Source organism: Akebia trifoliata, chromosome 13 (assembly GCF_017979445.1).
Source record: "Akebia trifoliata isolate Shusen 1 chromosome 13, ASM1797944v1, whole genome shotgun sequence".
NCBI lineage: Eukaryota > Viridiplantae > Streptophyta > Magnoliopsida > Ranunculales > Lardizabalaceae > Akebia > Akebia trifoliata.
The window spans coordinates 1,664,020-1,681,117 of NC_141387.1; the positions used below are offsets into that span (position 1 = coordinate 1,664,020).

Below are 17,098 nucleotides of genomic sequence, written 5' to 3' on the forward strand. Positions count from 1 at the left end.
TAAATCTATTGTTATATATGTTTATGTATAATAGTACAAAATTTTGAAGATGAAGAGCCCAACCCATCAAAAGTTACCTAACTTGGGCTAACCCGAGCTCAACCTGATTGTAGAAGCTCAATCACGGGTTGAGCTCAAGCCCAATGATTGGATCGAGTTGAGTTCAGTTTGAGGGTTCTACAACTTGAGTTAAGTCTTGGTTTATGGTTGCAACCCTATTTTCAATCATAGTTGTAAAATTGAGAAAACTTGACTTAACTTACTCATCTTGTGAGTTGACTTGGATGAATCAAATACAAAATATATTACATTTATAAATATCTAAGAAATAGTTTTTCTTATTTAACTTAGATTTAAAAAAATTGGTTCAAAAAAATATTATATATAGGCAAATAACTCACTCGAGTTTTACTTGGCTGAGTTGATGAAGATTTCATTGAATTTGGGGTTGAGTCACCTCGAAGAGTTTATATACATACGGGTAAGTGAAGAGCCCATTAGACTCTTTAACTTAATAACTAAAATTTATCAAGTCACCAATAACTTGTATGATGGAAGGACTTTATAATTTACATTTATTACTTAGAAGAGAAGCTGTTGCACCATAAACACTTGTAAAATACATTTTTAATTTACTATACTATAAGGAAGAATACCTAAAGTCAAATCCTTTTATTTGACCTCCTATGCCAACACGTGGAGGGGTCAAGATGCATGAATCTCTGTTCCAATCTTTAAAAAAAAAAAAAAAACTATTAAATCTAAAAATTCAACATGAACCCGACATTATCTTAGATTATGGCCGTTATAACGGCAATAGAGGTATTCACATCATGGATTTAAATCTAGTCCGAGATCGAGATGACTTGTCCTAGTTATCTCGGTATTGTCCACCAACAAGACGAGTTGACAAATCGTCTCAAAGACATGATTTATTTTAATTCTAAGATTATTATTTTTTTTTTTAAAGTCTTGTCTGAGACGATTCAAATAAATCGGATATCTCATCCTAGATGACTTGGCCTCGTCTTGTCTCGTCTTGTCCCTATGATTGCATGAGCCCGGACCCCACCAATAATGTATATACCTTGTTGCAGAATTTTCTATCTCAATTTTATTTTGATGATTGAAAATGTTTTAGCATACTAATTGGGGCCTAAAGTTTAATGAGTTTCCTTTTTAAAATGAAGTTCAAATTGGATTAAAACGACTCTTTTGGTGGGCAAATTCACATTTATTGTGGTGGTGATAGTGTTGTATTAAGATGCAACTTTGATACTCGAGGAAATATTTCAAAAAAGGAAAAGTACAGAAACTAAGACCGAGTCAGAGAACTAATAAGGATTGTGTCAGACTCGGACTCGATAAAGATAATGTCCATTACTCTTAGAGCCTAGAGTGTTGAAAATAGAGAAGAAATGCCTCATCAAAACCAAATCATGCATCTTGAGGAGTATTGTAGGTTTCAGGTCTAGAGTCAAATCATTTGTATTATTAAGATTGAGTCCTTATCGAATCTCAATACCTTACTCCAAACCCAAATTACAATTAGGGTTGTCAATGGGTCGATTTCAATTCCAATCAAGGTGGATATATAATCGATCTTGTTTGTTATTGAGATCAAGTTCTTATCTTATAAGATCAAATTGACACAATAGAGTTTGACTAGCCTTACTAAGATAATGAGGAAAAAAAAATGCCTTACCAAGCTTCTTCCATTGTCAAAAAGACCTTAAGATTCACAATAAATCTCGATGTCTTATTTACACATCTCGAGGTCTTTTTGACAATGGGTGGTCAAGTTCACTGCTCTGTTAAGAGTATGAAAAGATCAAAATGCCTTCTTCAACCAAAGAAGTAGAAGATGATAGAATTTTAGATAGAAAAATCAACATTTTTTTTTTTGGATAAGTCGAACTTGAACCCATGACGTCAAAGTCGTTTTGTGATTTGTCAAACCAACAGAACTATGGGTCGAAAAGCATAGAGGGGTTAATCTTAGTTTTGGATCCCCTTTTATTATAGCCAATTAGAGTCGCATCTATTTGGAACCAAATGGATTGAGAACCAAAATCGATAAAAACCAAAAGGAACAAAGAGCAAAAACCGTTTAATTAGAAGAAAAAAAAAATCTACGATTATGGTTCAAAATTGGAATCGATAAAATTTGATAGGTTGTAAAATCGTACAAAAATCCGTTGGTGTATCTTTATTGGATCTAAATATATCTAATTTTCATGTTATCTATGTCCATCAACTCTATTTAGATATTTACACATTCAAGCATCTTGATTCATATTTTTGGGATGTATATCTTTTTCTATAGATATCCGATCATATATCTTAAGTCCAAGTACATGATGTATATAAAAATATCTTAAATATCATGTTTTGTCTCAAAGAAAAATTAAAAATGATTATAAAAAGAAAGATTAGACAAGTTGTAGAATCTTTAGATGTTACATTTGATATCTTTATTGCATTTAGATATAATCAATTTTTGTGATTAACATTGATCCCATAAATCTCAAAACGTGAAAAAATAATCATAAAAGTCAACTAACTAAAGCGTCAAATTTTTCATTGTGAATTTTTTCTTTTGACGAGTCAATACTGTCAAATTAATGGAGGTTGGTAGAAATTCAAAGGCTCTAAGCTATCGAATTTGGGGAAGATAAAAAAATTTAATTATCTTGAGCCGTCGAAATTCAATTTCTAAAATTCATAGGACCTTGACACGTAAAATTTTTCAGTTTTCGCATGGTGTCCCTGAATTCCATGTTAGATTATCTTGATTCATGTCTTAAGATACATCCAATTATAATTTTTATTGCATGATATGTAGAAAAAATCCAAAATTGAAACCAAATATGGAAACTCATTAATTATGCAAGATTGGTTGTATACAATTGGATGGTATTAGATAGGTAAGTGGTTGATTTGTTGGATACCTTATTGGTAAATCCCTAAGCAAGTCGAGGACTCCAAAGTACACACTAAGAACATCTAATTTAATGTAAAAATACCTTTAAATTCTCTTAACTTCCCGATTTTCTCTATATATGGTTTTGAAAATTTCAATGGGTGTCCATATTTGTGTCATTTTTTTTTTTATAGTGTGGATTATATTCTACTTGCTTTCATTTTGGCATCAAAATCTCAATGAATTCTCGAATATTAATGTGTGAAATGTGCAGATTAGTTTCATGCTTGTCATCTGTTTTGGGAAATTTTGCTTTCGTGTCGTAGTTTCCAGTGTCGTAGTTTCCAATGCGTAAAGAACACATGAATGCGTGATGAAACGTGTTGTAGGCATAGACATCCAACAAGTATAAAATAAGATAAAATCATTGTCCCCTCTCTTTGTTTTAGTCTTCACCCTAATAAAGAATAGTTGAGATTAATCTTATCACGAATATCGAAGATAATTTTTATTTTTATTATTTTTTCTGTTCTCTCATTTTCGAAGAATATCCCTTTAATTTTATTGTCTTTCTCTCTTCGACTCACTATTTACAAGATTACCCTTAAACTTTATATATTGTCTTTCATTTTTTTACTTTTTTCTAATAACACCCTCTAACTTTATTGTCTTTATTCTTCTTTTTCTTTCTTTTGTAATGATATATCTTTTCAATTTTATTATTTTTTCTTTTCTACTCCTTAATCTCAAAGAGGATGTTTGTGCTTATCGACACAACGACACAAACAAATCCTAGTACATATACTAATAGATGTCGTGCCTTTGACATTGGTCATCCACATATGCTTGTGTTCCTTACGTGTTGAAATTTAATTATTACAATGTACTCAAAACATATTAACATATTTATACAAGCACACACATACCATCTGTGAAGGATAATAACAGTACGTTATCCAAATCATACAGTTGTCCAAGTCGATTAACTGGTATTTTGTGTAAGTCAATGCATCTGACCCTGCCCAGTAACATAACAGATCAAGATAAAGGCATCTAACTTGACTGGTAGGGTAGGGCAACGTTAGTAGAGAGACCTAACCTGCCTGACATGGCAGGCATGGTCTGAGTATCTGCGTAATCTTTGTTTACACATATTAAGTCATGAATTCTCAGAGGAGATCTCTCTAAAATCAGGGTCTTAATCTTAGAGATCCCAATTCCATTTATGATTTTTACAGTTTAGGGATTCATCGTGATCACATCCCAATTAAATTAGAAATTCTGATTTAAGGAAAGATTGGTAAGTAGAGAGGTCAACAGAGGCAAAATGATCTTTTAGCCAATTGGGGAGAGATAAAACTTATCTTATTATTCTTCTTCAACAACTTTAATTTGAGCGTGGATCATTGACAAATACCACACTAGTACTAACATGAAAGATGAGAGTGCAATTTTGGTTCAATAGGACAGAGTCTATCGAGATATAATCAGATTTCTCCTCTACGCCATCCATATCCAAATTACTTTGATACATGAAATAAATTTTGTTTTTTGGGTGACAATGAAGTCGAGGTAAGATGGCAGCTTCTCTTGAGAACAAACTTTATTTAAGAGCACCCTATGAGGTGCATGGTTTTTAAACTCGGTATTGCGTCTCGTCTTGTTCAGCTCCGATGCTGAGTCGTCTCAAACAAGTTTTTCGATACGTTTGAGACTTCTCGTGAGATAACTTGAAAAATTGTACGTGAGATGTAAAACTCGGTCAAAAAAATGACTTTGTGAGTTGGTCTCATTCAGCTAAAATACCGAGTTAACTCGGGCGATACGTCTCAGTCTCGGACGAATCTAGAAACCATGGTGTGATATGTGTGGTAATTCTTGGGTTGCTTGTAAGTAAAATTTTGTGTGGTTGTAAGAAAGCTGACCTTCTGGCAGGTTAAGTCTCATCAACGGTTGAGATGAAAGAGCTCTAGAGATTGTCGGCTGAGATTCTAAGACCGAACCAAGACTGGTAGTTAAGCACTGGAGTGGTTTATCTTAAAGTCGTCTCTCACTCTCTCTCTCTCTTTTCGTCTGCAATCGGAGTAGCTTCTAACGATCTGTGAGTAATTCTTGATCGAAATGTTTCTCAAATTATTCATTTAGATTTCAGAGTTTTAGTTCTTCGATTCAATCAATATCTCTTGTTACGATCTTCGATTTTTCATTTTAATTGCACTTTTTTTTTTTTTTTTGTTTAGTAGTAGATTTCCTTTTGGTTTCTAGATTTTTGCAAAATTCGATTATTTACTGGTTCTGTTAGTTAGGGCTTTAGTGTTTGGTCCTAATCTGATTCTCCGGAAGGAATCAGATTTTTCATTTTATTTGCAATTTTTTTGGTTAATTTAATTCGATTGTGTGTCTGTTATTGTGCAAGAAGATGTTTTTTAATCATTTTTTTTTCATATTTTTGAGTGATCAAGTTGAATATCTACACAAAAAGAGGTGATTTTTCTGTCTTAATTATCAACTAGGGTTTCTTTTATGTGTGAGCAAAGTCTCCTCAGTAGTACCCATCGCTCACGTGTCACCTCACACATGACCAGCCTTATCTGTACATGATCCTAGAAGAATCTCTGCCAGAAATTGAATGATTTTGCAGTTTTGATTTTAACATCTCATGGCTATGAAGTGTACAAAGATACGTTTTTAAGAAGTTTTTTTTTTCAAGACTTATTTTTTATATCTTGGTTTTAGTTATTTTTTAGTAATGTTTCAATTGGATAAGATTTCTGAATTATTTCAAATGTTTTCATGCTCTTTAAATGAGAGTTTTTTATTGTGGACTCGCAGGTCAACATGGGAACCAAATGCAAAGCCATTGTGGTAGTCCTTTTCGTTTCATTTTTCATGTTTTCGACTGTTTTATCCTTGGCTAATGATGGGTTCGTTAGAATTGGACTGAAGAAAAGGACATTAGATCGAAACAACCGACTTGCTGCTCATCTTGAGTCCAAGGAAGGCGAGTCTTCAAGAACCTCGATTCGAAAGTATCATTTCCGTGGTAATCTTGGAGACTCTGAGGACACTGATATTATAGCTTTGAAAAACTACTTGGATGCACAGTATTATGGTGAGATTGGTATCGGGACTCCCCCTCAGAAGTTCACTGTTGTATTCGATACTGGTAGCTCCAATTTATGGGTGCCATCTTCAAAATGCTATTTTTCAGTGAGTTTCTGAGTTTGTTTTTTATGGTTTATATACTCACATGGAATATTGAATGGATTTTGCTATTCCTCGAAAGTTTTGTTGGAAAAAAGAGAGTAATAATACCATTATCTTGCATTTTGGATTCAGATTGCTTGCTATCTCCATCCCAAGTACAAGTCAAGCCGATCGAGTACCTACAAGAAGAATGGTTTGATCCGTGTCCTGGTTCTGTTATGCATTTATAAATTCCAATCATCTTGGTTAGGAGTTAGGACAACCCTTCATCCCCTTTATGCTGATTTTTATGTGAGTTAGACGTATGGAAAATTTTTGGGTGGTATTTTTAGATTGGTTTTTGTAAGTATTATAACCTTATATTTGTATGGGATGGTAGTTTTACAATATATAGGTGATGTTTTCCTAAATGGAAAATTCCATTAAACAATATTGTTTTGAAAGGTATTTCAACCGTCTTTAATAGGCCAAAAATATGGCAACTAAGGATGGTCCCATTGGCTCTCAGATTCTTCTTTTAAATCTCATTGGCCCTTCTTTTATTGAAATTATTTGGGAGAATAAAATATGTTTGTGTAAAATAAAAAAAATGTTTCAATAATTTTTAAATCATATTTTCTAATCATGGACCCTCTTTTGCCCTTTGGGTATTCCTCACAAGAAGTGGACCTAGGTTCAATTATTAGGTAAAGGTTACCTTAGTTGTTATATTTTAAGCCTACCAGCCTTAGTATTATTTTGGACAAGTGTGGCTTGATAATGGTGTGTTTCCATTATTTTTCTAGGGAAATCTGCCTCAATTAAATATGGAACTGGAGCTATTTCTGGTTTCTTTAGCGAAGATAATGTCAAACTTGGTGAACTTGTTGTCAAGGAACAGGTGAATTTCAAATAATTTTTATTTTTTCATATTTGGTCAATCCCATATTTTTCTGAGTTTTCCTGGACTCATAGAGGTTGTCCTTCTCAGGAGTTCATTGAGGCAAGTAGAGAGCCCAGTCTCACATTTGTGGTGGCTAAATTTGATGGCATACTCGGACTTGGATTTCAGGAGATCTCTGTTGGGAATGCTGTCCCTGTGTGGTATGTTATGAAGATGTTTCCTTATATGATAGAATGGTGCTTAATATACTACTTTACATGAAATGAGAATGCAGTTCTGCATAGAGTGGACTATTTTCTTTCAAGCATTAGCTTTCAGTTAGACTAGTAGCTTTTGGTGAAGAATTTAAGCATTCATGGATGGTGATGTGAGCTGACAAACTTCTAACTGTGACAGGTACAACATGTTTAACCAAGGCCTTGTTAAAGAACCTGTTTTCTCATTTTGGTTTAATCGAAATGCGGAGGAAGAAGAAGGGGGTGAACTTGTGTTTGGAGGTGTTGATCCCAAACACTTCAAGGGTGAGCACACGTATGTGCCTGTGACCCAGAAAGGCTATTGGCAGGTCAGTGCTTCAATATTTTATATCGGTGTTGTGCTACATGTGAGACTATGATACCCATTAATTCTTTCCATGTTCTAAAATGGTACTTATTTCTGATGGCAGTTTGATATGGGCGATGTCCTCATTGATGGCAAAACATCTGGTAATTGAGGCAATACTCCATTTGTATATGGAAAGCTGTCCTGTAGTTAAATCTCCAATATCTTTTTGTAGTCTAAGATGAGCAAATTGACTTTTCAGGATTTTGCTCTGGTGGCTGTATGGCAATTGCGGATTCAGGAACGTCTTTGTTGGCGGGTCCAACGGTATGTATCAGTATTTTGGATCCTAGTTAACCATGGTCCACCATTTTTAGTATTTCTTTTCCTGGACTCTCACCTGATATTTTGGATGCTTGCAACTGAATACCCATAATTTGGCTTAGAGATGAATATTAATATCTCATTTTTATTGTGTTTAGCATTCTTCCTGTCAAAATTTTAAATAAATATTAGATTTTCTGTTGAATGAGTCCAGACCATAATTTTATGTGCTGGAAAGAATCTGGTTACCTTAATTTTTGTACTGATAGAAAGTTAGTTGCATTAGATTTATGACAAGACTAAGATTGTGCAATTCGGTCCAGATTTTGTCAGTTTTAAGTGGTCCAATGGTTGGCCTCTCTACAGGTTTTTCAAGTCAATAAAAAAAAAGTGTCTGCTATTTAGTTTGAGATTTTATGCTTCTCAGTTCTCAAAAGAGGATTATGCAGCAAACAAATGGTCATCGACCTTGGTAGTTATGTAACACCATACACAGCGTCTGCAATCTACCCTACACGATTGCATTGGATATTTGGATTGATTGTTATTCTAATCTGCTTTATTAGTCTTGCACTTACCCTCCTAGACATTGGTTTGCGGTTTGATTTTTGATTGTGCTCCAATTTTCTTCTTGCAGACGATTATTACTGAAGTCAATCATGCCATTGGAGCTACTGGTGTTATCAGCCAGGAGTGCAAAGAAATAGTTTCAGAATATGGGCAAACCATATTGGACTTGCTGTTATCAGAGGTATACTCTAATGTTTCTTTTCACGATATATTACACGACGTGATATAGATCTTCAAGTTTGATTCCAGATTTTTCGGCTGTAATTTACAGGCACAACCACTGAAGATCTGCTCCCAAATTGGTCTGTGTACTTTTAATGGGGCTCGAGGTGTTAGGTTAGAATAACTTGTGCTTTATTAATTTTATGTCTGTTACATCTATATAATAAAAAACAGCGGTTCTAGCTACAATTGTGGGGTATAAACGTCCCACTCCAGCTAAAATGGAGTGGGGTCCACACTATCCTACTTTATTGCCTTTCCTCACCCCCTTCAACTTTATTGTCTTTCGTCTCCTTCCCCTACCTTTTTAATAATATTCCTTTAATTTTATTCTCTCTTGTGCAGTTCCAGCATCGAGAGTGTAGTGGATAAGAATGTTGGGAAGTCAGCTGGTGGCCTGAGTGATGCCATGTGCTCTGCTTGTGAGATGGCAGTTGTATGGATGCAAAATCAGCTTAGCCAGAATGAGACACAGGAGCGTATATTGAGCTACGTCAATGAGGTGGAGTAGCGGTTACACTATATTATACCTTGTATTTCATATAAGGTTTTATATTATAATGGCTTATGTCTTGAACTGTGATTGCAGCTTTGTGACCGAATTCCTAGTCCAATGGGAGAATCTGCGGTTGACTGTAATAGTCTTTCTTCCATGCCCAATATTTCATTTACTATCGGTGGTAGGGTATTTGACCTAAGTCCGGATCAGGTATGACGTGTTCCTTGACTTTTTCTTAGAACATTTTCTTGTTTTTGCTGTTAATCTGCAATCTTCATCTATGCCTTATTTGTTACTTTAGAGAGCTGCTATTGGCACCCCTACTTCTACTTATTACACCCCAATTCTTAAACTATTTATCACACCCCAATTAAAGATCAAAACACACCATTCAACTTTGATGAATGCTCCTCTTCTCATGGTACTCTATTCCTTCTTTTCTGTTGTGATCAGTACATTCTCAAGGTTGGGGAAGGAGATATAGCTCAGTGCATTAGTGGCTTTGCAGCTTTGGATGTACCTCCTCCTCGTGGACCTCTCTGGTATTGTTGATCCCTCCTATTGTTAGTTTTGATCTCTTAGTATAGTTTATTTTCATCATGTAGTAGTTGGTGACAATGCTATTGGTCAAGGGTGGATATGGTGTTCTACCTCCTCTGAACTCTGTTCGACAACTAGTATTTTAACAGGTAATGGTGTTTGCACATTGCAGGATCTTGGGAGATGTTTTCATGGGGACGTACCACACTGTTTTCGACTATGGCAATTTGAGGGTTGGATTTGCAGAGGCAGCATAAATGAACCCCTGCCCGCCTTTCCTCGGCACCTTTTACAAACTTTTGGGGTTTAAGTAATGGTTTCCAAGGTTCGATCTTGGCAATATCTGGCATGTAAATTTCTTCTGATCTGATGCTCAAACTTATTTCTGAAAACCAACCGTACGTGACGTGTGCTTATGTTTCATGCTATCTTTACAATACTGTAGATGTTGATAATTTTCAGCTTTGTTAATTTAGTATGCTTTAGTAAGATGGGATGATTTGAGCCTCCAAAAGGATGCATACCATGGCTAACACTCATTGGTAGCAAACTCCAAGATGACTCGCTAAAATTGCTAATTTTTGGTGTCGAAGCCTCCGTTGGGTCCAAAATGTGTGCTACATGGTATTTTTAAGATGGTGCTGTGGGATATCAAAAGGGTTCTTTTAAAAAAAAAACAATAATATATATATATATATATGGGGGCGGTTCGCGGGACGTCTTCGAAACCAGCTGAAAAACTGATGAAAGTCAACCGTTCGATTTTTAGCTTTCAACGGTTAGATCTCGTTTTGAAAGCAGAACATGCGGCCAGCTGGAAACACAGTTTGTTTTAAATTTTTTTAATTATTTTCAAAGACCTTCCTCTATCATTTAGTTTATTAAAATTAAAATCATCTCTCCTCTTTCTCAAAACTAACATACGGACTTTATCTTCTCTCTCAAGTCTCTTCTCTACAAAAATCACAGATTCAAACCCCACATACATGAAATCCCTCCTACGACTACGACCACGAAACCAAAACAAACGCTCCCTTGATTTGAACTCTTCCATGGCCCTCCCTCTCAGAACCTCCCCTATCTTCCTTACCCCAACCACACATCTCGCCAGGTCCAAATCGTTGTTGAAGTAGTTGAATCGGACCACTGGGTGAACTCGGACGTCTGTGGACCTCAGTTGAAGCGAATCATAAGATAACGGCCTCATTATTTTCTCCACGAGTGTTGCTACTGTTAGATATAACAGAGTACGATTGTTGAGGAAGATTGAGCGAGGTGGAGAGGAGAAAGGAACGATATTTGATGCGCGGCTTCGATGTACGTGCCCGAGTCTGTGATACCAACTACCTGTATTAAGGAATGATCCAGTGGAAACTAGAGATTCCGTTACGAGGGTTGTCGTATAAGTATTGACCAACCTAAGGTTGATGGTGGGCCACTGGGATGCCCCAAGATGAGAGGTATGGGCGTGGGCCAATGCCACTTAGTAGAAGAAGTTGGGGACTACCAAGAGCCCTGGCACACAGGATAACTTCTCTATTGTTCGAACCATGGCGTGGTGATGCCGCCCTGTACGTTCACGATAGACGACCCCGATTGCTACTTTTTTACTAGAACTAGAAGAAGATGATGACCTTGACCCAAAAGACCGATCAAAAAATAGAAAACAAAGAAAAATTAATTTCCAACAATTTTTTTTTCCACCTTGAGCAACTATGGGTTCATACACAGGAGGTTGAGCAGTCCAATTTCCAATAGAGTCCTTCATGTGTCTTCTATCGGAGGCAAAAAAGCGAAGGAAAATTGGAGCATGAACAACACTGAAAAGCCTAAACTTTTGGAGCAAGATCAATTATTAAACTTTTGAGAGACCCTGGTGAGAGAGAAGGGTTTGAATCTGTGATTTTTGTAGAGAAGAGACTTGAGAGAGAAGATAGAGTACGTATGTTAGTTTTGAGAAAGAGGAGAGATGATTTTAATTTTAATTAACTAAATGATAGAGGGAGGTCTTTGAAAATAATTTAAAAAGTTTAAAACAAACTGTGTTTCCAACTGGCCGCATGTTCTGCTTTCAAAACGAGATCTAACCGTTGAAAGCTAAAAATCCAACGGTTGACTTTCATCAGATTTTCAGCTGGTTTCGAAGACGTCCCGCGAACCGCCCCCTATATATATATATATATATATATATATATGGGTCCCTATCCGTGGCCAACAGTTTGGCAAACATTTTGGCAAACACATTTTTCAAAACATGGGTTAGAGGTCTTGGAATGGGCTGATTTTTGGTGAGGATGATCTCTACGGTGAGGAGATCATTCTCACCAAAAATCAGCTCATTCCAAAACTTCTAGCCCCATTTTACAAGTTGAAAAATCGTGAACCGTCCATTTTTTGTAAACCATTTTTGATGAGGTTAGAAGTTTTGGAATGGGCTGATTTTTGGTGATGATGATCTCCTCACCATAGAGATCATCCTCACCAAAAATCAGCCCATTCCAAGACCTCTAACCCATGTTTTGAAAAATGTGTTTGCCAAAATGTTTGCCAAACTGTTGGCCATTGAACGCTACTCTATATATATATATATGGTCCCGTTCAGCAATAAACATTTAGGCAAAACATTTTTCAAAACATGGGTTAGAGGTTTTAGAATGGACTGATTTTTGGTGAGGATGATCTCTACAGTGAGGAGATCATCGTCACCAAAAATCAGCCCATTCCAAAACTTCTAGCCCAGTTTACAAGTTGAAAAATTGTGGACCGTCCATTTTTTGTAAACCATTTTTGATGGGGTTAGAAGTTTTGGAATGGGCTGATTTTTGGTGATGATGATCTCCTCACCGTAGAGATCATCCTCACCAAAAATCAGCCCATTCCAAAACCTCTAACCCATGTTTTGAAAAATGTTTTGTCAAAATGTTTGCCAAAATGTTTGTTCTTGAACATTTCCTATACATATATATATATATATGGGGGCGGTTCAAGGGCCATCTGAGAAACCGTCTAAGAAAACTTTCGTTTTTCAAAATAAGGGTTAGAGGTTTTGGATTGAGCTGATTTTTTGCAAGGATGGTCACTATGATGAGAAGATCATCCTCACAAAAAATCAGCTCAATCAGAAACTTGTAATCCATCAAAAGTGATTTACAATTAGTGATAAAAAGTGGTAAAAAATCGACGGTCCACATTCTAAATCACTTTTAACGGGGTTAGAAGTTTCAGATTGAGCTGATTTTTATTTTGGATGATCTTCCCATCATAGAGATCATCCTCACAAAAAATCAGCTCAATCCAAAATTTCTAACCCATATTTTAAAATTTTATTTACCGTCGAAAGTTTTCTTAGACGGTTTCTCAGACGGCCCTTGAACCTGACCCTATATATATATATATATATATATGGGGGGGCCTTCAATGACCAACTTTTTGGTAAAACATTTTTCAAAACATGAGTTAGAGGTTTTGGAATGGGCTGATTTTTGGTGAGGATGATCTCTACGGTGAGGAGATCATCCTCACCAAAAATCATCTCATTCCAAAACTTCTAATCCCATCAAAAACAGTTTACAAAAAATGGACGGTCCACGATTTTTCAGCTTGTAAACATGGGTTAGAAGTTTTGGAATGAGCTGATTTTTGGTGAGGATGATCTCCTCACCGTAGAGATCATCCTCACAAAAAATCAGCCCATTCCAAAACCTCTAACCTATGTTTTGCTAAAAAGTTTGCCCTTGAACGCTACCCAACATTTCCTTATATATATATGGATGGCGTTATTACGACCTCCATTACGACCCCTTTGCGACACACCATTTTGTCTTATACGGGTAAAAATGTTTGGAATGGGCTGATTTTTTGTGAGGATGATCTCTGTGATGAGAGGATCATCCTGGCAAAAAATCATCCCATTCCAAAACTTCTAACCCCATCAAAATTGATTTACAAAAATTGGATGGTCTAAAATTTTTTAACTTTTAAACATGGGGCTAGAAGTTTCATAATGAGCTGATTTTTGGCAAGGATGAAAATGATTTCTTCGTTCTTAAATCCTTTCTTATGAAATGGAGTTTTCGAAACTTGATTGAGATGTCAAAGATTTAATGTTTTTCTGGATGAAAACAAAGAGTTCAATTGTGAGAAAAGTTTAGGACGTTCAATTGTGAGAAATGTGGGGGATGAGGTCTAAGACTCATAAGAAAAGAAAAGTTTACTAAATGACTATTAAGAGACCGTACAAAATTTATGGATTATTTAGAAAAAAGCCTATCCGTCAAGGTCTTTTTAAATAATTTTTTCAAAATTTTATAAAATAATCAAAAAATAAAAAATCGACGAGAGCTTTTTATTGTTTTAAATCGCATTTCGTTTCGATGCAATATATTGGTCTTCATTGAAAGTGATGTTATGAGAGAATCGAAACATTCAATGTTTTGTTATGTTCTGATGCAATCAAAATTGCAATATTCTTACCGAACGCTTTGAATAGAGTAATGATTTTCTAATGCCCCCCCTCTAACTCATGTCTCCATCATTGAACCTTAGATCATTTGCCTCGGGACACACATAATCATAAAATTTTTTGTGTATCCCGAGGCAAATGATCAATAAGTCTGTGATGGGGAGTGTGTCATTTTATTGAATATGTTCCAAATCAATTACTAGCTGAAAAATTATGTTCAATTGAAAAAAAAAAAATGAAAAAATAAAAAAGGTACCTTTCTTGAGAGATGACAGTTAAATTGCTAAAAAAAAAAAAAAAAATGGAAAAAAGACAATACTGTAATGTTTACAAGACGTTTCTTTCATGAATATGTGGTCAGAACTAGTGTGATTAATTTGTTCGACTAAAAAGGATACTTAAGCCACCCAAAGTGCTTCCCATGTTTCCCGGAATTATCGCAAGCATTCATCGAATGTGGACTTACAACAACTTAAGTCACACTTGATAACTATTTCCCCTACTAACTCTACTACAACCCAACTTACAACTAGTTAAGATAGATACCATTAGTGGGGGCTTGTATCCATCAAAGATATGTAGATGCTTTTGATAATCTGCGTGATTAGTGGGTCATTTGTTGTGTTTGATTTGGATTATAAAATTAATTCTTCCATAAACAGACTCAGAAACTTAAAAAAATGGGTTTCATGCTATTCTAAAATATATTTTTTCGCACTTTTTTAAGTGTAAAAATAAACTTAGTACCTGAGGGATTGGGGCGAGATATTGTGTTCTAAGAGGCCAGTTACTTTGCTTTCTGTTAGTCGGACCTACGGTCCAAACACCCACCCTTATCATCAAAAGAAATAGACAAAAATAAACTTTTTTTTTTTTTTAATAATATTATTCTAATGGCATGTCTGATTGTATAACAAACTCTAAAGAAAATAGTTTATAGTGGAAAACCTAAATTTAACGGTTTTTTTAATGCAAAGCATATATAAAAAGCAAAAAAAAAAAAATGATTTTCCACGTACATGAGATTTGCCATTTGAAAAAGCAAATCTTTTCTCACCTCTCCCCCCTAAGAAAATGATTTGCTACACGACACCAAATTTAAATCTCATAAGCACTCATTTTTACATTTATGCTTGATATATGTAAGTTGAGCTCAATGACACTAGTAAAAATCTATCCCATCGAATTTAAATGAAAGAGTACAAAAAGATTTTCTACGTAATTTTCAATCATGAGTTCAAATAATGAAGAAAGATTTACCAGTACATCATTTGCCTAACAAAGGCAAATATTCCCTGGCCTTAGGTACATAATATTTTATATCACAGTTACATAAATAAATTTTTTTATAAATTCGTTTTGACTTCTCGTCTCATTTATGAATCAGACCGTCATGAACCAGATCGGCTCGTCTAGGATGAGATATAAAAAAAAAATTACCTTAGAATTAAAACAAACCATGTCTTTAAGACGACTTGTCAACTTGTCTCATTGGTGAACGATACTAAGACAACTTGATCGAGATTTAAAACCATGATTCAACCACAATCACAGTTGGGTTGAGCTAGTGAATTGGGTTCATGAACCAAAAGGTAAGTATGACTTTGTCGTTATGACTCTATTGGAGCCATCACAAGACTTGAGAAGTAGAATAACGTCTTCTCAATTGAGACTTGTAATACGTAAGCCACACATGTGGAGACCAAATGTGAAGATCATATAATATGTCCAGGTCCAACCAATCCATCTATGTGGGTGGATCACATAGGCAACTTGACCCAAGGGTCAATGGTTGAAATTGACCACAATTGCGTCTCCTTTGTTCTTTCACACTAGCCCACATTTTCAGTCAAAGCATGTGGTGCATTTAATGTATTTTAATTCAACTTGTCAGTTTTAGGCGTATTTTAATATTGGAGAAACACCTAAGAAATTGCCTAAATTCAATCGTTTTCAACCACTATTAGAAACCTTTATTTTTCTCTCTATAAACTCTATACTCTTCAAACACTTGAATCTTTTAGTATAAATTTATTTTTAACCCATTCAAGATAATCTTCAATCTCTTGTAAAATATCTTCCACTTTTTATCCAAAAATCTAGTATCTTCTATTTTCGATGAAATTGTATCATGTTCTTGACGTTTGAACTTGTTAAAGGAGAGAGAATCTTGAGGTCAAAGATGAGAAACAAATTATGTTTTGACGAGAAAAATAAAGGATTTCTGACTAACATCTAAGGATTGGTGAGATGGCCAAGGTCACACCTTAAGAAGTGGAGGTCTTGAGTTCAAATACCCCCATAGAGCAACTCTAAATCTCTAATTTAGAGATAGAGACGTCCTAACTTAACTCTAATCGATCTTTAAAACTCTGATAGTCCCTCTAAATCACTATTCATGATTCTAAATTTAGAGATGCTGAAAAATTTTCGAGTATGTCTCTAACTTGCTACTCATTATTTTTTATACCCATTTTATTTTCACTTTTTTACATAAATATCGTTTTGACTTTCATCTTTTTATAAAATATATTTTAAATATAGTTTTTGTTCTCTACTTATTTTCAAATATTCTCATTTAATTTTAAATTTAGAGAATGAATAGTGATTTGGAGGAGTGATCGATTGTAGTTCAAATTGGTTTGGAGTGGAGCATCTTCTCTAAAATTCAAAGAAGATGCCAATGTGGAGCTAATTTTTAAACACGTGGGGTTGGAGTTGCTCTTATGGACCACTCTCAGGAATTTATCCCAGAAATTACCTGTTGCATGTGGGTGAGGGGGATTGAACATTCCCTCAAGATTAGTTGGGTGCTCTAACAGAAACCTGGATACTTTGATTTCCAAAAAAATAAGGTTAAGGAGTCTATCACCAATTTGAAAATACATAAGGGTATCTCAAATATTCAACAAATTCTAGAGGGGT

At 35.1% G+C, this 17,098-nt stretch overlaps 1 protein-coding gene across 1 annotated transcript; it reads left to right on the forward strand.

Annotated features, from left to right (window-relative positions):
- Window positions 1-4,863: 4,863 nt before the first annotated feature.
- On the forward strand, window positions 4,864-10,200 carry LOC147387203 (aspartic proteinase-like). The gene is made up of 14 exons (XM_086420677.1): window positions 4,864-5,024; window positions 5,756-6,133; window positions 6,263-6,323; window positions 6,916-7,010; window positions 7,101-7,213; window positions 7,410-7,578; window positions 7,681-7,720; window positions 7,819-7,883; window positions 8,518-8,631; window positions 8,722-8,786; window positions 9,018-9,174; window positions 9,262-9,381; window positions 9,625-9,713; window positions 9,884-10,200. The coding sequence occupies exons 2-14, from the start codon at window positions 5,762-5,764 to the stop codon at window positions 9,966-9,968; spliced, it is 1,545 nt and encodes a 514-aa protein (XP_086276803.1). The 5' UTR covers window positions 4,864-5,024; window positions 5,756-5,761; the 3' UTR covers window positions 9,969-10,200.
- The last annotated feature ends 6,898 nt before the right edge of the window (window positions 10,201-17,098 follow it).